This window comes from Agelaius phoeniceus, chromosome 25 (genome assembly GCF_051311805.1).
Source record: "Agelaius phoeniceus isolate bAgePho1 chromosome 25, bAgePho1.hap1, whole genome shotgun sequence".
NCBI classification, from domain to species: Eukaryota; Metazoa; Chordata; class Aves; order Passeriformes; family Icteridae; genus Agelaius; species Agelaius phoeniceus.
Window position 1 is genome coordinate 6,432,245 of NC_135289.1, and position 23,489 is coordinate 6,455,733.

Genomic DNA, 23,489 nt, shown 5'->3' on the forward strand with positions numbered 1-23,489 from the left:
GGCCCTTGGTTTCCATGCACATCCCTGTCTTGCTGTCTTGCCACCACATCAAGTTTTGTTTCAAGATCTGAATTTTACCTTTGTGGCCAGAAAAAAAGAAGGTGGTATATAAACAGAAAAACATACAGTCAGTAATTCTATTTATTCATTTTCCTTTCCAGTCTGGCAGCATGCAGGAAAGTTTAAATTTGCTACTTTGCAGTTATATATTCAGTGGCTAAAACCTCTCTAAGGATCAGTCCATGTGCTCCTAGAGGCAAAAATCATCCCCAGACAGATGTGTGGCATCTTGCTTAGGCATTTTCCACTCCCATGGCACTCAAAGCCTTCTCAGTCAAGCAAACAAGGGGTTTTTCTGAGTTTTGCCACTGTTCCTGCCCACACCTGAACAAGAGTTTGGCATCCACCATGGCTCAACTGCCACAGTCACTATTCCCAGCAGAAAAAGGCTCCACATCAATCAGAGGACACAGAAGTTTCTTTGAAGCATAACAAATGATGGAGCTGACAAAGAGGGGGCTGGATAAAGAAATCTTTCTAAAAATAAAGTCATTCCACACTATTCCTAAAAGGCCCACTGCCACAAATTTGCAGCATTTCCATTTCTAGTGCCATCACTGAGATTTGCAACATCACTTATCACAGTTCAGCTTTAAGGAAATGCTTTCTTTTAAATGCTGCTGAAACCTTGATATAATTAGATATTACAGCAGAAGTTAAGTTAGGCATTTTCCCAAAACATGGCAAATAAACCTACCTAAACATAGCAATTTAAGCCTGGACTACAGCTGGCATTTTTAGTGTAGCAGGTAAAGGAGAACATAGGAGTTCATCGTCCTATGACAGAGTCTGCACATCCTTCACAGAATCCCCCTGGTCTGGGTTTGAAAGGAACTTAAAGCTCTGAAGCCCCTCTGCTCTGATACCAGGCTGGGAGAGCTGGGGGTGCTCAGCCTGGAGAAGAGAAGGCTCTGGAGAGACCAAGAGCCTCCAGGAGAGGCATGGGCAGGGACACCTTCCACTAGCCCAGGTTGCTCCAAGCCCCATCCAACCTGGCCTGGAACACTTCCAGGGATCCAGGGGCAGCCACAGCTTCTCTGGGCACCCTGTGCCAGGGCCTCCCCACCCTCACAGCCAAGAATTCCTTCCCAATATCCCATCTATTCCTACCTTCTGCCAGTGGGAAGCCATTCTCTTGTGTCCTGACATTTCATGCCCTTGTTCAAAGTCCCTCTCCAGCTCTCTTGGAGCCCCTTTAGGCACTGGAAGGGCCCCTACAGAATCCCTTTGCCTTCTCCAAGCTGAACACCCCCTGCTCCCCCAGTCTAGCTCCAGAGCAGAGGTAAAATTTTTTCAAGAACTCCCAATACTGGAAAAATATATATGTTTGAGGATCCAAGTTGTGTGAGTTTTCAAATGCCAACCACACTTTCAGGCAGAGCTCATTTGCACTTGCCTTTATTCAAAGGAAAAAAAGAAGAAAAAGAAATCAATTGACACTGCTAGGGCTGCTCGGTCACAGCTAAGTGTCTTTGAGTTTTTCTATTCTTGTGGGAAACAAACCAAAGCAAATCTCAGCACAGCCACCAGTAACAAAATCCTTCACTGCTTGTTTCTGAGCACATTCCATTCCTGCTGCCATCAGCAGTCCAAAGAAAGGGCAGGGAACTCCATTCTGGTGATGTCTGTGGAAAAGAGAGGTGGTGGCCAACATGGTACAGAGAGCACCGAGCTGTTAAAGAAAATGACCTGTGGAATAAGGTCACTGCAGAGGGAGAGGAACTGCTTGACTGCCCTGTGAGACTCTCACAGGGTGGCTGAGTGTGCCAAGGATGTGGCCATGCACTGCCCCTTGTCAGAGCATGACATCAGATACCTTGGTAGTTTGAAAGATGGACACAGCTAAGGTGTCAACTTTCCCCAGTGGCATGAATCACATTTCAAATCTAATCAGAAACTGTGGTCTCCGTGATCTAAGAAATACAGACCTGATACAAACTTTGATGTGTTCCTCAGAGTAACATAAACCCAGTCATTGCCTCAGTGCTGTGCACATACCCCACTGGCTGACAGCCTGCTGTGAACCCTGCCTGAGTGCCCCAACAGGACTCCCACAGTGTCACACACATGGCAGAGGCTGAAAAAAGGTCACAGCCAGAAATGGTGAGAGCAATGAATGCATCCAGTAAAGGGAGGGCTGGCAGCAGAGCAAACTCCCCACCTCTGGAGCCACCAGGAGCACCAGCCAGGCAGCTGCCTGGGCTTACAGGTGAACTACAGCCCTTACTCATCCCTGAAGCAAATCAAAATCTGGTGCAAGTCCAGCTGGAGGATGGTGAATTCTCTGTTTATTGCACTGTGTCTCCTGAGCATGAGTCTGCCCTGCAGGTGGGTGGCACAGGAAATCCTCAGGAACAAAGTACTACAACCTGCATGGTGAACAGGAGAATTAAGGAGAGGGCGAGGTTTGTCAACAAAGCCCAACTGCCAGAGGCATGGAACCTCTTGTCTGAGTGGATTACCCCAGCCAGACAAAGCCACCAAGTTAATCAGAGGGATAGAGCACCACTCCTGTGAGGAAAGGCTGAGGGAATTGGGATTGTTCAGCCTGGAAAAGAGAAGGCTCCAGAGTGACATAATTGTTGCCTTCCAGTGTCTTAGAGAAATTTAAAGGAAAGATGGGGCAAGACTATTTACTATCTTGCTATTTACATGAACATGTAGTGACAGAAAGGGAGAATGGGTTCAAATTAAAAGAGGGTAACTAGGTTCAATCTTAAGAAAAAATTATTTACTGTGAGGGAGGTGAGGCCCTGGAACAGGCAGCCCAGGGAAGTTGTGAATGCCCCACCCTAGGGGTGTTCAAGGCCAGGCTGCATGAAGTTCTGGGCAACCGGGTCAAGTTGAAGGTGCCCCTGCCCATGGCAGGGGGGTTGGAACCAGACGGATCTTCAAGGTCTCCTTCCAACCCAAACAATTCTATGATTCTATGGTTTCTGCTGGAGAGTAGAGACACAAAGAACATCACACAGGAAGACTTTCAGAGGGATCAAAATGCAGCCTCATCTCTGTGCCAGCTGTGAAGGAAGAGCTCAAAGAAGAATGCAGTGAAACGATCCTTGGGAGAGCAATCCTGTGCTTCTCTCACTGCAACATGACTGCAGATCCCCAAAAGCATGGATGCACCCCTGGCTGCAGGCTGAGTTCCCAGCTTGAAGCAAAAGCAAGGCCATGAGCAGGTGGATTTCAGGCATAAGTCTGGGCAGGTGGTGATGGCCATGGGATGCAGGTGAGTTCCCTGCTGCAGACATGGCAGCTGCACAGCCAGGGGAGGCTCCAGAAACTCAAAGGCTTGGAACAGGAGCTGGACAGCAGGACTGGAAACCTCGTCAAGGCTACATCTATCAGAATCATGGAATCTTCTGAGCAGGAAAGGACCCACCAGGATCATCCAGTCCAACCCCTGCCCTGCACAGACACCCCAACAATCCCACCCTGGGCATCCCTGGCAGCGCTGCCCAAACACTCCTGGAGCTCTGGCAGCCTCGGGGCTGTGCCCATTCCCTGGGGAGCCAGGGCAGTGCCAGCACCCTCTGGGGGAAGAACCTTTCCCTGATCTCCAGCCTGACCCTCCTCTGGTACAGCACCAGACAAATGGACAAACAGCAAGTGTGTCACTATACGACTAAGAAGATGGAAACAAAGTCACTGATAAGTGAAGAAACTCCTGGAATGGAGAAAGGGAAAGATTTCACCAAACCCAAGAACCACCAACCTGCTGGGGTCACATTAGTGGATGGCACAATGCAGAAGAGCAGGTGTATAAGAAATTGTTGTATTTTGGAAAATATCCACCAAAGCTTTTACAGAGGGAAGTCATGTGACAGAAAGCCATTGGAATCTTTTGAAAGGTAAATAAGCATGTAGACAAGGAAGGTCCAGAGGTGACATTCACCTCAGATACATTATGTGATTTTTTAGGTTGTCCTGTGCAGAGACAGGGTATGAACTTGATGAATCTTGTGGGTCCCTTCCAACTCCAGAGATTCTATGAGATTTTCTAAAGGATTCTCACTGTGGCTCCTGAAGCCACTGAGTTGCCCAGGTAAGACAGAAGATTCTTGCACAATTAAATGTATTTTCCTGATGAGGAGACCAGAATATGAGACAGATCTTCCTGGAGAGCTCTGCAGAAAGCTCTCTCCCACGGTCTTGTGCTACCAAATGTGCTGCAAAAAGGACTTGGAAGAGGAGGTGATCAGTGAGGTGAAGTTAGCTGGTGAAACTATTCAAGGGGTAAAGCAAAGGACAAACTTGAAAAATCTTACAGTACTGAGCAACTGCTGATAAAACAGCAGATGAAATGCAGTGCAGATCACTGCAGAGTGAATCACAGGCACAAAATACACCCAACAAAACATACCAAAATGAAAGGCTCTGAGCTTATTACTGAGTTCAGGGAAAAGCTCTTAGGATTATAACAAATAGCTGTAGGAAAATATCAGCTCCAAGCTCAGAAATCAAAGCAAATTCTAGAAATTACTTGGAGCGGAACAAAACAAACCATAAAATATCATTAGGCCTCTATATAATGCAACAGATTTTCTGTATAAGAAATTCTGGTCTCCACAACTGAAAAAGATACAAGATATGAATAGGACATGAATGAGAAAAAGCTCAGCTAAAAAAAAAAAGAAAAAAAAACCCAAACAAGAAACAAAACTCACTCCCAAAAAAACCCTAACAACTTCCCTTATTTTCCAATAGCATTTCTTAAGGAATTCTGTGGCATCACAAATATGGTTTATGCTATTTCTAGGGCACCACAGAAATAAACTCCTTGGATAAAACAAACTGGCTGAAGAAGATTTCAGAAAGATAAAAAGAGAACAAGCTGTAAAAAGTTGGGGAAAGCAGGACGTTTGTTCCACATTTGCTCCCCACAGCTGCTACCCTGACCCACTGCAGCCACACAGCAGGGATGGGGCTGGGTAGGGAACCCACAGCCTGCAGTTCCCTGGCCTGTGGGAACAGGCCTCCAAAGGCCCCACCAGCACAGACTAACGAGGCCCAGCTCTGTTCCTCCTGTTCAGCAAAAAGAGAATCAGAGACCACCTTTTACTGGTGTGAGATGAACCCAAAGCAGAGAAGGTGGAGAGCTCCAGAGAGCAGAGCCCAGCCTCTCATGAACAGTCTTACAATGAAGCAAAATAGGAATATTCCTACATTTAGGTGGGAGAATCTAAAGGCAAAACAAGCACATAAAGGACACAGCACTGTGGGATCACTGAGCAGGCCAGAGCAGCCCCAGCACTGCTGTGCTGCAGCCCTGGCAGCTCCCACGCTGCTTCCTGGGGGTCTCTGTCCTCCACCACAGCACTCACTGATGTGTGGTTACAGCATCAGTGACTGAGAGCACTGCTTTTAATCCAGCATCTCTGTGCCCTCCTCTCTGTCCCCAGTGGGTAATTGAGGGCTGCCTGAATGACTCAGAGGGTGCTGCTGAAGCAGGAAGCACATCACCCATGGTTCCAGCTGGGCCTGCCACCACTGGGGCTCTCACCTTCTGGGGAGGTGCAGACAAGTGCTTTGTGATGTTTAGGAAGGGGATAATTAACTGTCTTTCCCAAAAAGCTCTGATAAACCTGGTCATGTCTCAGTACAGAAGACTTAACTAGAAGCGTTTCTGTGACCTCTTCCAGCTGTGTCTGGAACTCTCCAACAGCAACCATCTGCCCTCACCTGTCTGTCACCAGAGGCAGGTGACAGCTCACCATGAGACAGCCCAGTCTGGTTTGTGGGCAAACAGCACAAGGCCAAACACATGGCAGCAGAAGAGGTGCAGCTTTCAGCATCCTACCACAGAAGGAGAATTACCCAAGCACTGCTCCAAGAAGTGAAGGCATCAGGAAACAAGTTTAATCAAACTGGAGAAGAGGTGAATGGTTAGAGACTGAGACCAGGCCAGCACAACACAGTAGCAGGACAGGGGTTGGCTGCTTCTCCCAGGCTATAAGGGACAGGACAAGAGGAACAGCCTCAAGCCCTACCAGGGGAGGTTCAGGTTGGACATCAGGAAGAATTTCTGCACAGAAAAGGTGGGTCAGGCATTGGAAGGGGCTTCCCAAGGAGGTGGTGGAGTCCCCATCTCTGGAGGTGTTTAAGGACCAACTGGAGAAGGCACTCAGTGCTCAGGTCTGCCTGACAACATGGCTGGTCAAAGGTTGGACATGATGATCTTGGAGGTCTTTTCCAAATTTAATGGTTCCATGACTCTATGTTTAAAATAAATAAATTATAAAAAGAAGCTAGTAGCTTTGTCAACAATAGGTATCACCCAGGACTCTGAAGGTTTGTTTCATCACCACAACTATAATTTAAAAGATGCAGCAGTTCTTGTTTAGGCCAGGGCTTGAACTGAAATTCCAAGCACAATTTGCAGGAAGCTGGGTGTGCTGTCAGCATATGGATCCCCTCCCAAGGACTACAATCAATGTTTTATTCCTTATTCACTTTCTGCAACATTGAACAATTTTCTCACAGATTGACAGCACCTAAACTAAATGGAAAAGAATGGATTTTGAGGACAGAGTTGTAGACTGTAGAGAAGCCAATACTCAGAGTAAGTGTAAGACAGGATTTGGCCTTAAGCACAGGGCTCCTTCTACAGTAGCTATTAATATAAGGGAACAAAAATAACTCTTGCAATATGCTCTGAAGTTCAAACCCTGGCTCTGCTGCTGCACAGGCTGGCACAGCCCTGAATCTCTCATCAAGAGACAGACAGCCACATTTACCACTTATCCTTTTCAGCACGAGGGAATGCTTGTTCAGAATGACTCAAGTGATATTCATTTAAAAGACAAACCATATAGGACTGTGAAGGTCAAATTCTGTTTGTCAATCCCCCAAGAATGAAAAGAAAAGTCAGTGTAGATGATGAAGAAAGAGGAAATCCATCCCTTGGATGAACACCTGGACACTGTGCTCAGTCAGATGTTCAGTTTAGTCCACTATGAGCCAGGAAGAGAGAAATGCTCAAAACCTCCTGGATTAGTGAGATGATATCCCACACATTATACATATTCTTTCTAGTTTAGAGAGCATTATGAAACATAAACTTCACACCACTGCAACAAGTTACCAAAAAATGCAATAAAATTGCCCACTAAGCACAAAGCAGAATTGCCACAATTTCTGCAGGACAGTATTATGAGCCTTCTAAAAAGCACCAGGTTTTAATTTTGAAACTTTTGCTTTAACATTTGAGAAGGTTTTTGGCCTTACTAGTTTTCCCATATCTTATTTTCTCTTCTTGACTCTCGCATGCAATAAATAATCTTTTTTTTAATTGCTTTTTGTATCTTCCACCCATCCTAGAGCTTGGCAATCCAGAGCTTAATTTACACAGTTAGAATTGTACCCATCATGCAGGTTCTGAACACACTGAAGCTTTTGGCATGACCTGTGTCCTAAAGCAATTAGTTCCACAGCTGAATTTTACACTGGATGAGAAAAAGTATTTGTTTTAAAACTCTGATGTCCTTAAATCCTTCCTTGTAGTAAAAACTGAACATCCCTAATGCCATTTCACATATAATTTTGGAAACCTTTATCCTATCTGTGCTTGTGGCTTTCTGTCAGTCAGAAGGAATCACAAAGTTTTGCTCTTTCCTGGTATAGAACCCAATCCATGACTTTGATCCCTTTGATGTTATTTCCCATCTCTTTCCCTTAACTATTTTTTCTGAGATGGTAGAAAGAGAACTGCACATACTAATCTACACATGAGCACAATACAAGCTTTTCCAACTGTGACAGCTGGATTGGGAGCCACTGTTTCCCCATAAACATTACTCCCCATTTACAGACCAAATTTTGCCAGCCATTTTATCAGTGAATTGGCCAATACAGACACCCTTCAGGGCCAACTCACATTTCACTACCTCGACTGTGCAGGAACCTTTGCAAAAGGTAACTTTACTCTATTCCCTTTCCTGCCTCACATAAAGGTGTGCAGAGCAGCACAGACTGCAGAGGAGATGCACAGGATAACTCTCCTTCCTCCTGCAAACTGACTCTTTATTGCCAGCCTTTTTTCTCTCTCTTTCAGACAGTAATTAATAAGATCTCTTTATTCACAACAGCTTTGTTTCTTAGAGCTTCCATAGAGGGATATTGTCAAAAGTGTTTTGAAAATCCAAACATACCATCTCCAGCAGATTTCTCCTCTCCACATGCTTGTTGCCTGCTTTGGGTTCATCACTTCCCGGGTTCTTGGAGTCCCTTTTGAAACTGTCACTTCCTGCTGACATCCCCTGCTTTAAATGATACATCATACACAATGGATAATAGCTCAGTGATTTCATGTGCCAGTTCCAACTGATGCTGAAGACCTGATACTTTTCCATTTGTCTGAGCAGTTCTGGAACCTGTTCTGTCAATACTACAGCTTGGGAAAGCTCAGAAAGCTGAATTTTAATTTTTTATTTTAAGAGATGTTTGTACAGGAAAGACTGACAGCACACAGCCCTGGTATCACTGAGAAAACACTACAAAACTATTCAGCACACAATGCCAAAAGTGGGACAGATTTGTCATTTGAAACTATTTTGTTGAGCTGTATCCAAGACTCAGATTCTCCCAATATACTCAAAAAAAATCCCCTCAAAAATAGACACTGTGTGCTCCTTGAATAGAGCATGTACCTATTACAGTGATTTATGATAGAGAGGAGAATGCACACAAGCCACAACATATAAAAGATATGTCACAAGAACAATATATCATTCTTTCCACTTTGAAATAATTAGGATTTAAATTCTTCTAGATCATCATTTTTCTATTTTCTTCATTGGAAGTTCCATTTCATGGGTCCAGTGTGAAGATGTTTGCAGAAGTACCAGGTGTCTGCAGCAAATATGCTCATCCTCAAAACCCACCTCTCCCTGTACACCCCACCCTCCAGATCATGTGTATGGGAATGGGGAATGGGTGCAAACCCCAGCAGAGGGGGGGGGGGTGATCTAACCTGAAATTTGGGAAGTTCATGCCCAGAGCCTTTGCACAGAGGGCTGACACAGCAATACCTGAGGACCTCTGTCTACAGCAGTATTTGGGGTGCAGCTCAGATGGCACTGGGCATCACAGAATCACAGGATGTGTCAGGATGGAAGGGACCCCAGTGGCTCATGTGGTCCCACCTCCTGCTCAGGCAGAGTCATCCCAGAGCACATGGCCCAGGATTGTCTAGATGGGTCTGAGATATCCCAGTGAGATGGACTCCACACCTCTCTGGGCAGCTTGTTCATGGCTCCATCACTGCCCAGGGACAAAGTTCTGCCTCATGTCCAGGGGGAACTTCCTGGGCATCAGCCCCTGTCCATTCCTCTTGTGCCAGTGCTGGGTGCCAGGGAGCAGAGCCTGAGCCCTGCTCTGAGCCGTCCCTGCAGACACTGACAGACAAGAATGAGATCCTATCTCAGTTATCTCCTCTTGAGGCTGAACAGCCCCAGCTCCCTCAGCCTTTCCTTGGCAGGGAGATGCTCCAGGCCCTTTCTCATCTGTGCAGCCTCTGCTGGCCCCACTCCAGGAGCTCCAGGTCCCTCCTGAGGAGGGAGGTCCTGTCTTGAGGAGTCCAGACCTGGACACAGCACTCCAGATGTGCCTCACCAGGGCTGGGCAGAGGGGCAGGATCCCTCCCTGACCTGCTGGGAATGCTCATCCCAATGCACCCCAGGACACCACTGGCCTTCTTGGCCCCTAGGGCACCTGGATGAAAAGTGGACTCCTGAGGACCTGGCAGGAACTCTACTGCCTTTCAGCTTTTCACTGAATTAATCAGATTGGGTTACTAGAGGGTCTGGGAAACAAATGGCAGTAGGTAGGCAAGTGAAAAAGGGCCTGGCACAAGCTCAACAGCTCCAGGGAAGTTTGAAGCCCCAGAGCAGCACTTTGGTCCAGAAAGCATCTGGGCAGCCCTGGAGTAGCACCTGGGGATGCAGAGCAGCCAACACATGGTGGAACTGCCCAGGAACAGCAAACAAACAGTCCCACCCAGGACTATGCAAAGGAACACAGAGCCACAAGCTGTCAAACAGGGCTGTTATCCTCACTGGTTCCTTCCCCTCCTAGCCAGAGGCTATTCCACTTGGTCCAAGGGAGGGACTGCAGCTGCCAAGCCCTGCTCTCCCCTCACTGCCCTGCTTGCTGGTCTCCAAACCACAGGTGCCACTGACTCCCACTCACCAGCCCAGCTTCCTCACCTGCTGGCAGAAGCAAGGCTTTGCCTGCACAAAGCTTTAGCACTCAAAGCTACTCAAACCCAGCTCCCCAGGGTGGCACATGGGTCAGCAGGGCACCTGGGACTGACTTGTGACAGGCTCTTGGAGTGCTGAGGTTAAGCAAGTGGGACTGGGACATTCCTTTTTGCAAGGACCAAGCTGAGCCTGCTGACTTATGGCTGTTCAGTCTTGAGCAGCTATCACTCACAGGCTGTGCATCCTCCCCAGAGCCCAGCCCCTACCTGGTGCCTCCTGCACTCCCTTCCCGTATTCAGAGAGCACTGAGCAACACTTAATATCTGAAGTGCAGTACTGATTAAATTGGTAGCTGGGCTGGAAGTAGAAAGGGCTCCACTAAAGTGGGCTCAGGAACCAAAAATGTCTGTTCAGCTTTATAGCATTTCCTACAGTGTCAGCACACTGCAGCAGCGAGAAGCATTCCTCAGCAACTGGAAGGAATTGCTAAGCCCATTAATAAAATTAAGACAGCCAAGTTCTATAAGAGAATACATCCAACCTTAGGAGCCTATGATGTCTGTGCTGCAGGTTGGGGAAGAAACATTTACCAAAGTGGTAGCAGAAAGCAGAAATCTACAGTCATCATCTCTCCTGGGAGACAGGACATAGCAGCACTGCTGATTGCATATCTGCTCCTGAAGAACAGAGGTCACAATGTGCCTTAGAACTGAAGTGCTGCTGACACACAAGCCATTTGGAACTTATGGTGAAGTGCTGTGCAAGTCTGCACCAAAAAGTAGGGAAGGCACCACAGGTATGACACAACAGCTACTGCTCACTGGCTGTTCCTGCAGGACTGAGTGCTGGAGAACAGGAGACGAGTCAAGTGGAAAGAACATCTCCCGTTTCCCTCCAGGCAGGGACTTCACCATGCAACTTACATTTTGTAGAGGCGGGGTAGGGAGAGGCAGGGCAGGGCTGGTGGAGGGGAAAATCAGGAAAATGCCCTACAAATGGTTCGTTTGTGCTCACAGGAGTATCCCAACCCCGCAAGTGTCCAAGGCCAGGTTGGACAGGGCTTTGAACAACCTGGTTCAGTGGAAAATGTCCCTGCCAAGGCTGGAACAAGACAATCTTTAAGGGCTGCTCCAACCCAAGCCATTCCCTAGTTCTATGTTTCTAGGAATGTCTTACAGTCACTGCAGAGTCAGAGGCAAGTATGGCTGCAGCTTCCTGCAGGCCCACAACTCCAGCAGCGCTCCTGATGACAGCCCTGGCCCAACAAGATGGACACGTGCTCCAGGGAACAGACAAAGTACAGGTCCCAGGAAGCACAGACTTGTCCTGTTAGCCCCACTGTGCAGCACCAGAGCCCAGAGCCAGGGAGGGAGGGGGAAGCAATGACCATGACCACTTTTGAGACCAGGTGGGAAGCAGACATGGCTTAAGAGGGAGCTGGTTGATGTCACTGAAAATCACTGCCAACTTTCAAATGTCATGGTGACAAAGGGAGGCTGATGACATGCAAACACCACCACACCATGTTAGAAGGATCCAGGGAACATCAGACATCTCAGTCTCACTGTAGCCCCTGGAGAGGCTGTGTAATAAATCTTCCTGACAGCCATTTCCAGCAGGAGGTGGAACAGCCAGCATGGATTTACCAGTGGCAAACCTTGCCTAACTTGACTGCCCTCCAAGCTGCCTGTGTGGAAGACAGGAGAGCAAGTGTGGTACACCTTTGACACCATCTCTGCCAGTGTCCTCAACAGGCAGGAGCTGGACTGCAGAAGCAGATGACTGACACTGGTGAAAATATCAGGCTCAAAAGCTGTACAAAGTCCAGCCAGCAGCTGATTACCAGCAGCATCCCTCAGGGCTGATATGGGATCAATACAAATCCATGTCTTCATTAACAAACTCAATTAACACCAATTATGGGACAGAGAGAGTGCTCTCCCCAAGTCTGCAGGTATCAAACTGCTGGCATGGCTGGGGCAGGAGATCCTTCTCAGAGGGATCTACACAGACTGGAGAAAGGGGCTGATGGAGGGTTTATGAACAGAGGCACACAGTGTCCTGCCCCAGGACAGAATCAGCTCTTGCACCAGCACACCCTGGGGCAGCTGGCTGTAAAGCAGCTCTGCAGCAAACAACCTGCCAAGCTCTCAGGGAGAACAAGGGGACAGAGGCCAGACAGACACAATAAACTGCTCCTACAGATAATCCATACCACTGTCTGGAAGACTCTGCAACTCAACAGTGACTTTCTGCCTCTCAAAAGCCTTTGAAAGAGTCTCTTTGAACACAACTTCTCCCTTTCGAAGCCTTGCAGGGTAGACAGAATCCCCTAAAAGGGTGTGATGAGAACATCAGCCCACACTGAGTCAAGCTGGCTGAAGCATGGAGCAGATCAGTCAGCTTCCTGAGAACACAGGGAAGGAGCGTGAAGCCAGGGAAGAACTGAAAGCCAGCATCAAGTGATGGAACCAGCTTTGAAGGTTTAACCCAGCAAGTCAGCAGCTCTTTCTACCTCTGTTCTAGAGAGCTATTTCAGCCCAGAAATCATAATTCTGCTTGAAATATTCGCTGCAGACTCTTAAAACCCACATCTCACATAAAAAAATGGAAGATGATCTGGTAATAGGCTAGAATGTAGCATTTCACTGCCATCAAGTTGCTTTGAAAGCATCTTGGCCAGTGGAATATTTTTTGGTAATACAAATTATTACATTAAAACAACATGTCAGTCATACCAACATCACTTGTGATATTCATTAAAAGGCTCAAGTAAGGGCCTAGGGTTCACTACTGCAGAAACTACCACTGGCATGTTCACAGGACTTGAAAAAAAATTCAATCCCACAGTTGGCAAGTGTGAAGTGTGTCACAGGTGCAGTCAGACTCCTACCCAGGCTCAGGATGTGCACCTCTTCCTGGACATGTGCTTGCTCTGTTAATGTAACCAGTTGCTCAGATTTAGGTGCTATCCACAAAAACACCAAAGCTGTCTATGCTGAGTGTGTCATCTCACTTACAGAAACCACAGAGCAAATGGGGTAGAAAAATGGCTTGTTAAATAAAAATTTAGAACATTTCATCCTCCAGTACCACAACAGTATTTAAGGTAAATATACTGATTATTTCTGTTGGAACAGGCAGAGTCTCAGAGCAATGATATAAATATATACACATATATATTTGGGTATACCAAAACAATTAAAACAAGCCACAGCACTCACAGCCAGCTGGGTTAGAGCTCCCCTGTCGCACCAATCTTCTATGGGGGAAATCCCTATTTACATGTCTCACATAAAGTACCAAATTGTCAGAGATCACAGAATCCAGGCTGGTTTTGGGTTTGAAAGAAACTTAAAGTTCATCCAGTTCCATTCCCTGCCATGGGCAGGGACACTTTCCATTAGACCAGGTGGCTCCAAGCCCTGTCCAGCCTGGCCATGGACACTGCCAGGAGTGGGGCAACCACAGCTTCTTTGGGCAACCTGTGCCAAGGCCCCCCCACCTTCACAGGGAACACTTTTTTCCCAATATCCAATCTAAACCACTTTCCTTTTAGCTTAAAACTGTTCCCCCTTGTCTTATTGCTATCTGCCTGTGTAAAAAGTCACTTTTAAATTAAAGTTCCTGCTTTTTATAATTGTCACTCAAGATAATTCATAATTAATAGCTTGGGTAAGGATGACAATCCATATGAATTGAAATCCTGGAAGATGAAGATGCTTCATACTTTGACTTCAGAATGAAATCAGCAGCACTTCTGGATGCTTCAATTGAAGCACAAAGCCCATGTGGTGAACTGGGAGCAGCTCCCTGTGCAGGCCCTACCAGCTTCATGCTGGTTTACATTCCTCTGGGTGATGCTACCCTATTTACAGGTCCAAACTAAACAGACATAAGCTAGGTATGGGCAGAGCCCACACACAGTCACCTCACTTCCCTAAACCACTGCTAGAGTCCCCTCACTAAGCCAGCACTTGTGTTTAGACAAGCCTGGACCAGGACTTGCTGCTATCCCACGTTTCAGATGTAAAACCCGTCAGTCTTTGATACAAAATTGCATTAACTGGTACAGCAGGGAATGACAAATTATAAATAGGAGGTGGCTTCAGAGAGATTCCAGAAATGGATGGTGAGCAATCACTGTGGCAAATCAATGCTCTGGCTCAGGGGATCAGACAGGGACCAGGTTTAGTTTTACCCTGAAAAGGCAGTGACACATAAAAAGCTAATGGCAGGTGGTCACTCTGCATTCTGTACATCTCACAAAGATTTATGAGCAAGGCTGAATGCTGGAAAAGCAACGCTGAAGCTGCTTGTGTCCCTCTGCAAGGTCAGCTTATTGTATTATAGAAACATTTCCAGTGAAACTCCTAGAAGTTAAGAGTGTTCTATTTTGTCCAGCCACAGGAAACAAGCTACAAAAATCCCAAACTAATCAGCATTAAAGACAAATCAATCATACCATTTACTCTTAAAGAGTGAATTTTCAGTTATTTTGGTTGTTTTCAGAGCAGCAAAGACTATATTTAAACTTGGAGTTTAAAGCTGGAAGGAGACGGATTTTTCCAAAATTTGTTTAACAAGGAAAATATCTAACAAGAGAACACACAGATGTATTTTCTAAAATACTGATCACCTGTAAGCACTGCATGTTATAATTATTATGAATGAAAACTGACATGAAAAATTGCATAGGTGTCTCAATGAGGAATTGTGATGTCCTTGATTGTCAGCTTGATGTGAAAAGCGAAGCCTGACTCCCAGGATCTGGCTGTTGGCAATGTGTGGTATTGTGCTCATTAGCCTGGAAATGCAGAAAAGCAAATTTCTTCTGAAAAACATTTGAAGACTTAGGTATTTAAGAAAGGTCATGTTTCACTACAGTGAGAGGGGGAACATCTCAGGAGTGGAAGGAGGAAATAAAATTTGGGTCCCTGAAGCTGTGCAGGTTGGAGCTTCATCTCACAGCCATGCTCTGGCTTCCACTGCTTCCATTTGAAGTTCACAGCAGCTTGGAGCATCTCTGCACAGGCCTGCACAGACTATAATCACCATGAGCTTGTTCTTAAGTCCATTCATGCTGAAGTGAGCCCCATGAAAACAGGCACCTAAATCCCCACTAAATCGTTCCTTCACAGAATCACAAACTGGTGTGGGTTGGAAGTGACCTTAAAGTGCATCTCACTGAACACCCTGCCATGGACAGGAACATCTTCCACTAGGCCAGGCTGCTCAAAGTCCTGTCCAACCTGGTCTCAAATTTTTAGGGAGTGAAGTTTTCCTGCCAAGGCCCATGGCCCAGCTCCTCAGGCAAGCTGCACCTTTCCTCCCTGTGCAGATCAGTTTGCTGCAGCCCAAGAAAGGAGATTGCAGGGACAGCTGTGGCACCTCCCTTCAGAAGGACAGCTGAAAATAAACTGCAGACTCAGATCCCAGGATTTATACTGGTCACCCTCACCGTGCTGGGGCCATACCATCATCACTAGGTCAAAAGGTTCACTCAGCTGGGGATCCTGGCACTGCATAGCAGGGGCTGCCATTCCCCTGAAAGGCTCTGGGTTTCTCTTTCATTCTTTACCCCAGCCCTCTGCACAAACACAATTTTTTAAAAAAGCATGTTTCAGAATATTTAATGCTCCACCTGCCCTCATTTGTATTCAAAAGTTAGAAAGAATAAATATCAATTTATACAGCCACTTGCAAAACATTCCTCTCTCCCAGCCTTCTTAAAACTGATTGCTCTAATATGCACAGTCTGACAGGCCTTTTATACTTATGGTATATAATAATCCTCAACTGGGAGCCAGCATACCAATTCAGAAGTCCTATATTTTAATATTAGTCAGTTATTATCTCAGTATATTACAAAGCACAGCACTTGTGATGTCTCACAAGCCCCACAGTACCAAGTCTGAATTCTAAATCTCTAAAACTGTTTGAAATAGAAACAGATCCCAGCCTAAACACTCTCCGTTAAAATAAGCAAAAGACATTATAAATTGCAAAAAATAATGCCAGGATGATGGGAGCTTCATCTAGGTTACAGCTGAGAGTTCTGCACATAAATGTGCTGAATGTTTGAGCACAAACACTGAACATTTCCAGCCATGGCAGCAGGAGCTGCAGTACCCTGTGCTGCTGGAGCAGGGACTGTCCAGGCACTGCATTCATTGCTAATTCCTGCATTTCTGCTGAGCTGGCTTTCAATCTTATCAAGCCATGTTGATTCAGACAAGTATGCAGCATGGAAAACTTGTCTCCATCTCTGATGCAGGCTCAAGAATTTCATTTGCACGAGTCAGAAAGCTTTCAGCACACATTAGGCACTACAAGCTTTCCCTAAAATATCTTTGCTTTCCAAATGAGCTTTCCATGTGAGGCCAGAACTCCAGAGTGCCCAGCAGCTCTGGTGGAGATGAGAACTTTTCCACAGGCAGCACTAAGGGACCAGGGTCAGCACTTCCAGCTGCTGCCATGAAAGTTGTTGCTGCAAATCCCACCAGCTCCCTTGCTCAGTGTTTATGGGGAGTAGTGGAGCCTGACACATGGAATCCCTGGGTAGGATAAACAAAGGCCGAGGAAGGAAGCAATGAAGATGCACATTTCCCCTCCCAAATACCCATTTACTTACTAAAATGCAGTTTCCTCCCAGGCACCCAGTACTGAGTAAATGATGTGGTTGTCTTCAGTTTCCAGAAGCCAAACCAAGCAGCTGAAAGTGCCCCAAACCAAACCAGGGGAAGGTTTCCTGCCCTGCTGCCAGGAGCAGCAGCTCTCCCAGGCTCTAACTGCAGCTCAAGGTTAGCTTGTGTAGTCTACAGTTAATTCTGCCCACTCAGGAGATTGCTTGGAAATAGAGATGCAAGGGAAAGACAATTGAACCCTTGATGAAAATATCAAGGCAAAACAGGGACTGAGTAAGCCAAAAGGAAGAAAATAAAAGAATGAGGCTGATAAAACAGCACTTCAGATTTTAACTATTTTGTCTCATAAATTCCTTGTGTATTGTAGACATTTTCGAAGCTATCTCACTTTATTCTGAGCCCTGTGGGATGGTACATGCTACTAAATTCCCATTTATAACTGAAACCCAAAAACCCCATTCCACTCACCCTAGTGATAAACCCTATTTTTGACAGTGCCATATTTCACTTTGACGAGCAGTGTTACATGCAGCACAAGAAGATTGCAACTTTTATTTTTCCTGGCAGAAGAACACCTTCAGAAAGGAACTCTGCACAGCACAGTGGGAAAGGTATGACTCTCCCTAGATAACCTTCTATTCCAGGAATGAATGTATTTTTAGGCAATGCAGCCACCCAATCTTAAAAAATGCAGCCTGATTTATGATGCTATCATCACCAACCTAAAGATCAGAAGCTGAACTACCGTAAAACACAGCTGTGATGGGGGCACCTGAACATTCATTCCAGAGTTATCATGCCACTGGAAGTTGTGTTATCTCCTCACCTTTCAAGGCACAGACTGGCTGCTACTTTTTGGTGATTAAGAAATTGTGTCCAGAGAAGGGAAGGAAGCTGGGGAAGGGGCTGGAGCACCAGGAGTGGCTGAGGGAACTGGGAAAGGGGCTCAGCCTGGAGAAAAGGAGGCTCAAGGGGGCCCTTCTGGCTCTGCACAACTCCTGACAGGAGGGGGCAGCTGGGGGGTGGGACCTGCACCCAGGGAACAGGGACAGGATGAAAGAGAAGAGCCTCAAGCTGTACCAGGGGAGGTTTAGGTTGAATCTTATGGAAAAGTCCTTGCCAAAAGGGTGGTCAGGCCCTGGCAAAGGTTGCCCAGCAACATGATGGAGTCACCATCCCTGAAAGTGTTCAGAAAGTGTACAGCTGTGGCACCTAGGGACATGGTTTAGTCCTGAACATGGAGGTAGTGGGGGAATCCTTTCCTCCTTCCCCCCTCAGTCCCCAGATTTTGTCCCAGTGTTAGCACCTCAGTGACTCTTCCAACATCTCCAGACTGCTGTGATGGGCAGAGTGCTCTCTAACATTTCTGTCTGGTTTCTGGACTGTCCAAAAATTCTGCTGTTTCCTGCTTTGTTACAGCTGCACACAACCTGTATGAGGAAATTGCAAACTTGCTGAGCAGCAACTGCAAATTGTCCAAACCTTTTGACACAGATGCCACCTTATAAAGCTCTGAGGAGCAACCAGACATGCCTGCAGTTTTACAGCTCTGGCTCAGAAGGAGGAATAACAAACTGAGAACAACAAACAGCCTCCACCTAACCCAGAGTTACTGCACAAAGTACCTGACTATTCAGGAAGCAGCTCTTGAATTATCACAGGCACCCAGCACCTGAAACAAAGTCAACAGCAAGCACCAAGGTACTGCAGAGTACTGTAAATGACACAGAAGTTATTTCATGAGCAACTCACTTCTCCTTGGAACAGGCCAAAGGGAAACAGAGAGTAAATCATCAAAGGGCAGACGGAGGATAAACAATCTTTGCTGTCAACCTTTGTGAACCAGTCCTTGAAGACAAACAAGCATTGCTATTATTACACTGGGAGATGCTTCACCAACTAGAAGCAGCAGAATGTTTTTCCCTTAAGACTCAATTTTCATACGAGTTTACTCTTTGGTTTTATCTGTCACCCAGGAGACAGAGGAGCAGTTCATGCCCATTTCCCACCACCTGCAAACACCAGAGAAGTTCAACTGCCACCAATAGCTCATTTCACCAACTGGTAGCAGTTTTCTTGATGATTTCTAAATGTTCACTCACATTTAACTAATATTTCCCTTTCCATTTTGCATTAGACACAAAACCATTGTCAAAAATAATTCAGTGAATATAATTAAGTTAATTATTGAAAATACAGGACTGATGCTCCTCCAGCAACATTCTGCAGGCACTGAGGTAGACAAACTACAGCTGAAGCCACCCTGCAGGTTCCAGACACGGTCTGTGGTGCAGGTCTGTGTGGCACCTTCCAAAGAGGGCAGTGACACAGGCTGCAGGCTCAGAAACATCACTTGTAATTAAAAAAGGTTATTTTCAAAATACAGCTTTGTGGCTATAAATAGCCAAGCCAGCTTCTCACACAGCAAGTACACAATGGGTCTTAGCCACAGTGGCCCAGATACCAGAGCAAGTGTAATTTTACCTTTGTGAACACACACAATATTTGGGGCCACCCTGCACTTCAAACAAACTAACCTGATTTGTAAGATTGGTCTTAGGTTTTGTGGGAGCAGCTGCCAAGTCTGACAAATTAAGTCAATTGACTTGGTTAACCCTTCCATTTCCTAAAAAGACCTGATGCTCATCCAGAGCAGGTCTCATGTACTAAATTCTTTAACCAAAGAAAAATATTTTACCTGATCTTTCTGTCAACAAAGACAGCTCCTTTCAATGTGTAGGATTTCCTTCTGCATTGAGTGACCATTTGGTTGCACAGGTATTAAACAAGGGCAGACTGTGACTACTATCTGCCCTGTAATGTAACATTGTGTTTCTAATACTAAGAGAAGTTATTTAAATATCCTTACATGCACTACATCATTTCAGCTGTCAACCAGTGCTCTGGGGACCCCCAGCCTAACTGGCCTTGGCTGATGCTTTACCACAGGCAGCACTATTCTCCAAGCAACATGAAAACAAACCTGTGTTGGAGAGGTTCAGAGAAAGGAACTCACAACAACCTCCCCGACCATGCTAAAAACCATTTTCATCTGATAGAGATTTACAGACTGAGGATACACATGCACAGCAAAACCTTTAACAAAACAGTGTTTGTTCCATTTGGGTGTTCAAGAACATCTTGTCATTCCTCAGCAAAACTGTTATTACATGCATGGGACGCTGGAACAAAGTTTTTATTCCAATCACAGTAAGGTGAGCCTCCCTTTCTGTCAAGTTTGTGAAGAAACACTTCACGTAAGCAGCTGGCTGGTACTGCCAGCATCTGCTCCACCACTCACTCATCCAAGCTCTTCCAAGTATCAAGCCCTAGGTGTTACTGGTCAGTGTCACCTGATACTGTGCTCCTAAGGCACATAGGATACAATTCTGTATCCTTTACGTATACAGAATTCAATTTGCAGCCTGCCTGTCAATACATGGCCTGCCACAGTCTCCAGGAGTGTGACCTTGCTGAGCTCACTGCCTGCCATCAGATCCAGCACTTCACCAGACACCTCACAGTACCCACAGCAGCAGGAGAGCCAGGCCCTTCGGAGGGGATCACAATCCATCCTGGCTGGAAACTCCTCATGAAGTCATCCCAACTCTACCATGTATCCACCTTAAATTCAGCCTTCTTGGCTGTCAAAATGCTGTGAACAATCTGCTTTTCAGTGACTGGTTCTTACCAGTGTCCACAGGACTACTTATTTACCTGATAATAAATGTACATGTGCTGTACTGGAGGCTACCAACGCAATTTATTTGCTATTGCTACACCAAACTCCACAAATAACCAAGAAAAAGGCCCATCCATTACAAAGGTCACTGCTTTGCCAGCTGAAGTCTTATTCAACCTGACAGTCTGTAAGCTTCCATGCTCTTTACTTCACTACTTATTTTTGGAAGCCTAAACCAAAATGAATACATCTCCCTGCCCCTTGCTCCCTGACAGCCGGGAGACAGCAAGCCCCTGAACCACCTTGTACAAGTCCAAAATGCTTCCATAACATCAGCCCAGCAAAAAAGCAATCCTGATTAACTCAAGAACTATCCTGCTATTTGTGCTGTTAACACATTATTCTTTACAAACACATTAGTTCCAGATGTTATTCCTGGACTGTGCTTTTTTCCCCACTCCTGTTGTTACACTACATGCTTAATCTACACTATCTTGAGCTAAGAAAATTTTCTTCATGAAGCTGGCCTGGATCCAAATCAGATTCCTTTTGCTGACCAGATGCACCAATCTGGGACACTGATTTCACACACCTTGCTAAATCCTCAATCAGTCTTGGATAGCAACAGGTTTCCCAATATTCTGTGGAGGCAATTTTGCATGTTCCCTTGCATTCCTGCTCATTTATACAAGAGCAGCCAAAGCTACGGATGGAACACAGCACATGTTTCTTGACAGTCAAGGCTTTACCGCTCTGAAGCCAATTCCTGCAACCACTTTGTATCATCTTCACATTTGGATGAGTATTAATAGAATCTATGTCGCTTATCAGCCATGCGGCCACTCTCTGCTCCCTGCCAAGGAACAGTTTGGGGAGTTTCAAAGAAACTCTGGTAAAACACAACACAGGAATTGGCCAGACACCCCTGATCTTGCAAAATTCGCACTCCTACCAGAAAATTTTCCCAGCATTTCAGGAGACCCCCATGACATCCTAAGTTTCCAAAAAATTAATAAATTGGCTGCCTGGTCAGGCCCGCAGCCCTGCCAGCCCCCGCTTTATTTCGCTAATTAAGCTACTTAATAACCCTGTGAAAAGTTGGTACATCCCACTGCCCGACTGGAAGCACCTCGGTCTGTTCTCTGACACAGGCTGAACGCGCCGCACGGCGCTCGGACCAAGGCGTACCGAGCCCTTTGTTTACCGACACCCCCGGCCGGGGCTGCAGGTACCACTGCGCCCCCGGCCCGGTGCTGACCGAGCGCACACACAGCCGGGCCGCCTCCCCGGCCCCGGTACCTGGTGCAGGGCTGTCAGCCCGTCCACATTGGTGGTGTTGATGCGGGCGCCGCGGCCCAGCAGCCTCTTCACCTCCTCGGTGTCGCCGCTGGAGCAGGCGGCCAGGAACACGGCGCCCTCCTCGAAGCGGACGCGGGACCCCCCCGCGCCGCGGTGCCGGCTACGGCCGCCCCCCGCCGCCACCGGCTCCTGCTCGGTCAGGGAGCCCTTCCAGCGCCGCAGCTGCTCGGCCCGCCGCAGCCGCGCCGACTCGGCCCGCTTCCCGCCCAGGTGCTCCGGCTCGGACATCGCCGCCGCCGCTCTGAGGGCCGCGCGGGGCCGCGCCGCGCTCAGCCCGGAGCGGGGCGCAGCGCCCCCGCCGCCATCTTCGCTACGCCCCCGCCGCCGCCGCGCCCGCGCCGCGCGCGCCCCGCGGCACCCCGGGACATGTAGTTCGGGCGGGAGCGGCGCCGCACCTGCCCCGGGGCGGCCGCGGCTCCCGGCGGCCCCCGCGCGGCGCCGCACCTGGGCGCGACCGGGACTACAACTCCCGGCGACCCCGCGCGCGGGCGTGGTCGGGCGCCATTGCTGTGGCTTCCTCGGATCCCGCCCTCCCCGGAATCACGGAACGCCGGCCCCGCTGAGGGTGGGGAGGAGCTGCGGGAGCATCGGGGCCAGGCTGTGCCCGATCGCCACCTGGTCACCCAGCCCAGAGCACTGAGTGCCACGTCCAGTCTCCCTTAGACCTCGTGCCTTCAGGGATGGAGACTCCACCACTACCCCGGCTAGCCCCTTCCAACGCCTGACCGCCCTTTCCGGGAAGAAATTCTTACTAATATCCAACTGAAACTTTCCCCTGGCACAACTTGATGCCGTTTCCTCCTGTCCTGTCCCTGTTCCCAGGGTGCAGAGCCCGACTCCTCCAGGCTGCCCCCTCCTGTCAGGAGTTGTGCAGAGCCAGAAGGTCCCCCCGAGCCTCCTTTTCTCCAGGCTGAGCCCATTTCCCAGCTCCCTCAGCCGCTCCTGGTGCTCCAGCCCCTTCCCCAGCTCCGTTCTCGTCCCTGGAGCCTCGGGATAAATGTCCCGCTGCCATCGGGACGGACAGAGCGGTGCGGAGCTCCCAGAGCTGCCGGTCTAAAATCAGTCACACAAGTGGCTGATTTTTTTAAGTGCCGGAACCTGTAGATTTGCAAGCAAGAACTAAGCAATAATCATCAGTAGGTCTGTGAAAACTCTCTAACCCTGGCACAAAGAACAATAATAAAAAAAAGAAGTATGGAATTCTGAAACCTTCGTGAAACCAAACTCATCCTCCTTGAAAAGCTAAGAAGGCAAAAGGCCTTCTCAGAACTTTGTGCAACTCTTCCGTCATACGAATACAGGATTTGCACAAGGTTACAGATATTAGAGAAGAAATATTACAAGAATTTTTTATTCTCTGGGCATTTAAAGATGTATTTAAAGAATTCCAGGGGGAAATAGCGAGGGACAAACATGCGTGATCGAATACACTTAGTATTTCAATGTCTGGCTTCCCCTGGTTTGCCCCGAGCCCGGGCGTCCCCGGGAGGCGAGCGGGACCAGCGGGGCTCCCCCCGGCACAGCCCCCCGGCCGCTCCCTTC

At 47.5% G+C, this 23,489-nt stretch overlaps 1 protein-coding gene across 1 annotated transcript in view; it reads right to left on the reverse strand.

Annotated features, from left to right (window-relative positions):
* Positions 1-22,388, reverse strand: part of PPP1R12B (protein phosphatase 1 regulatory subunit 12B) — a 132,170-nt gene extending 109,782 nt beyond the window's left edge. The window contains exon 1 of the mRNA XM_054648839.2: positions 21,888-22,388. Coding sequence (XP_054504814.1) covers positions 21,888-22,175 — 288 coding nt within the window. The 5' untranslated portion in view covers positions 22,176-22,388. The remainder of the gene's footprint in view (positions 1-21,887) is intronic.
* Between the last annotated feature and the right edge of the window lie 1,101 nt (positions 22,389-23,489).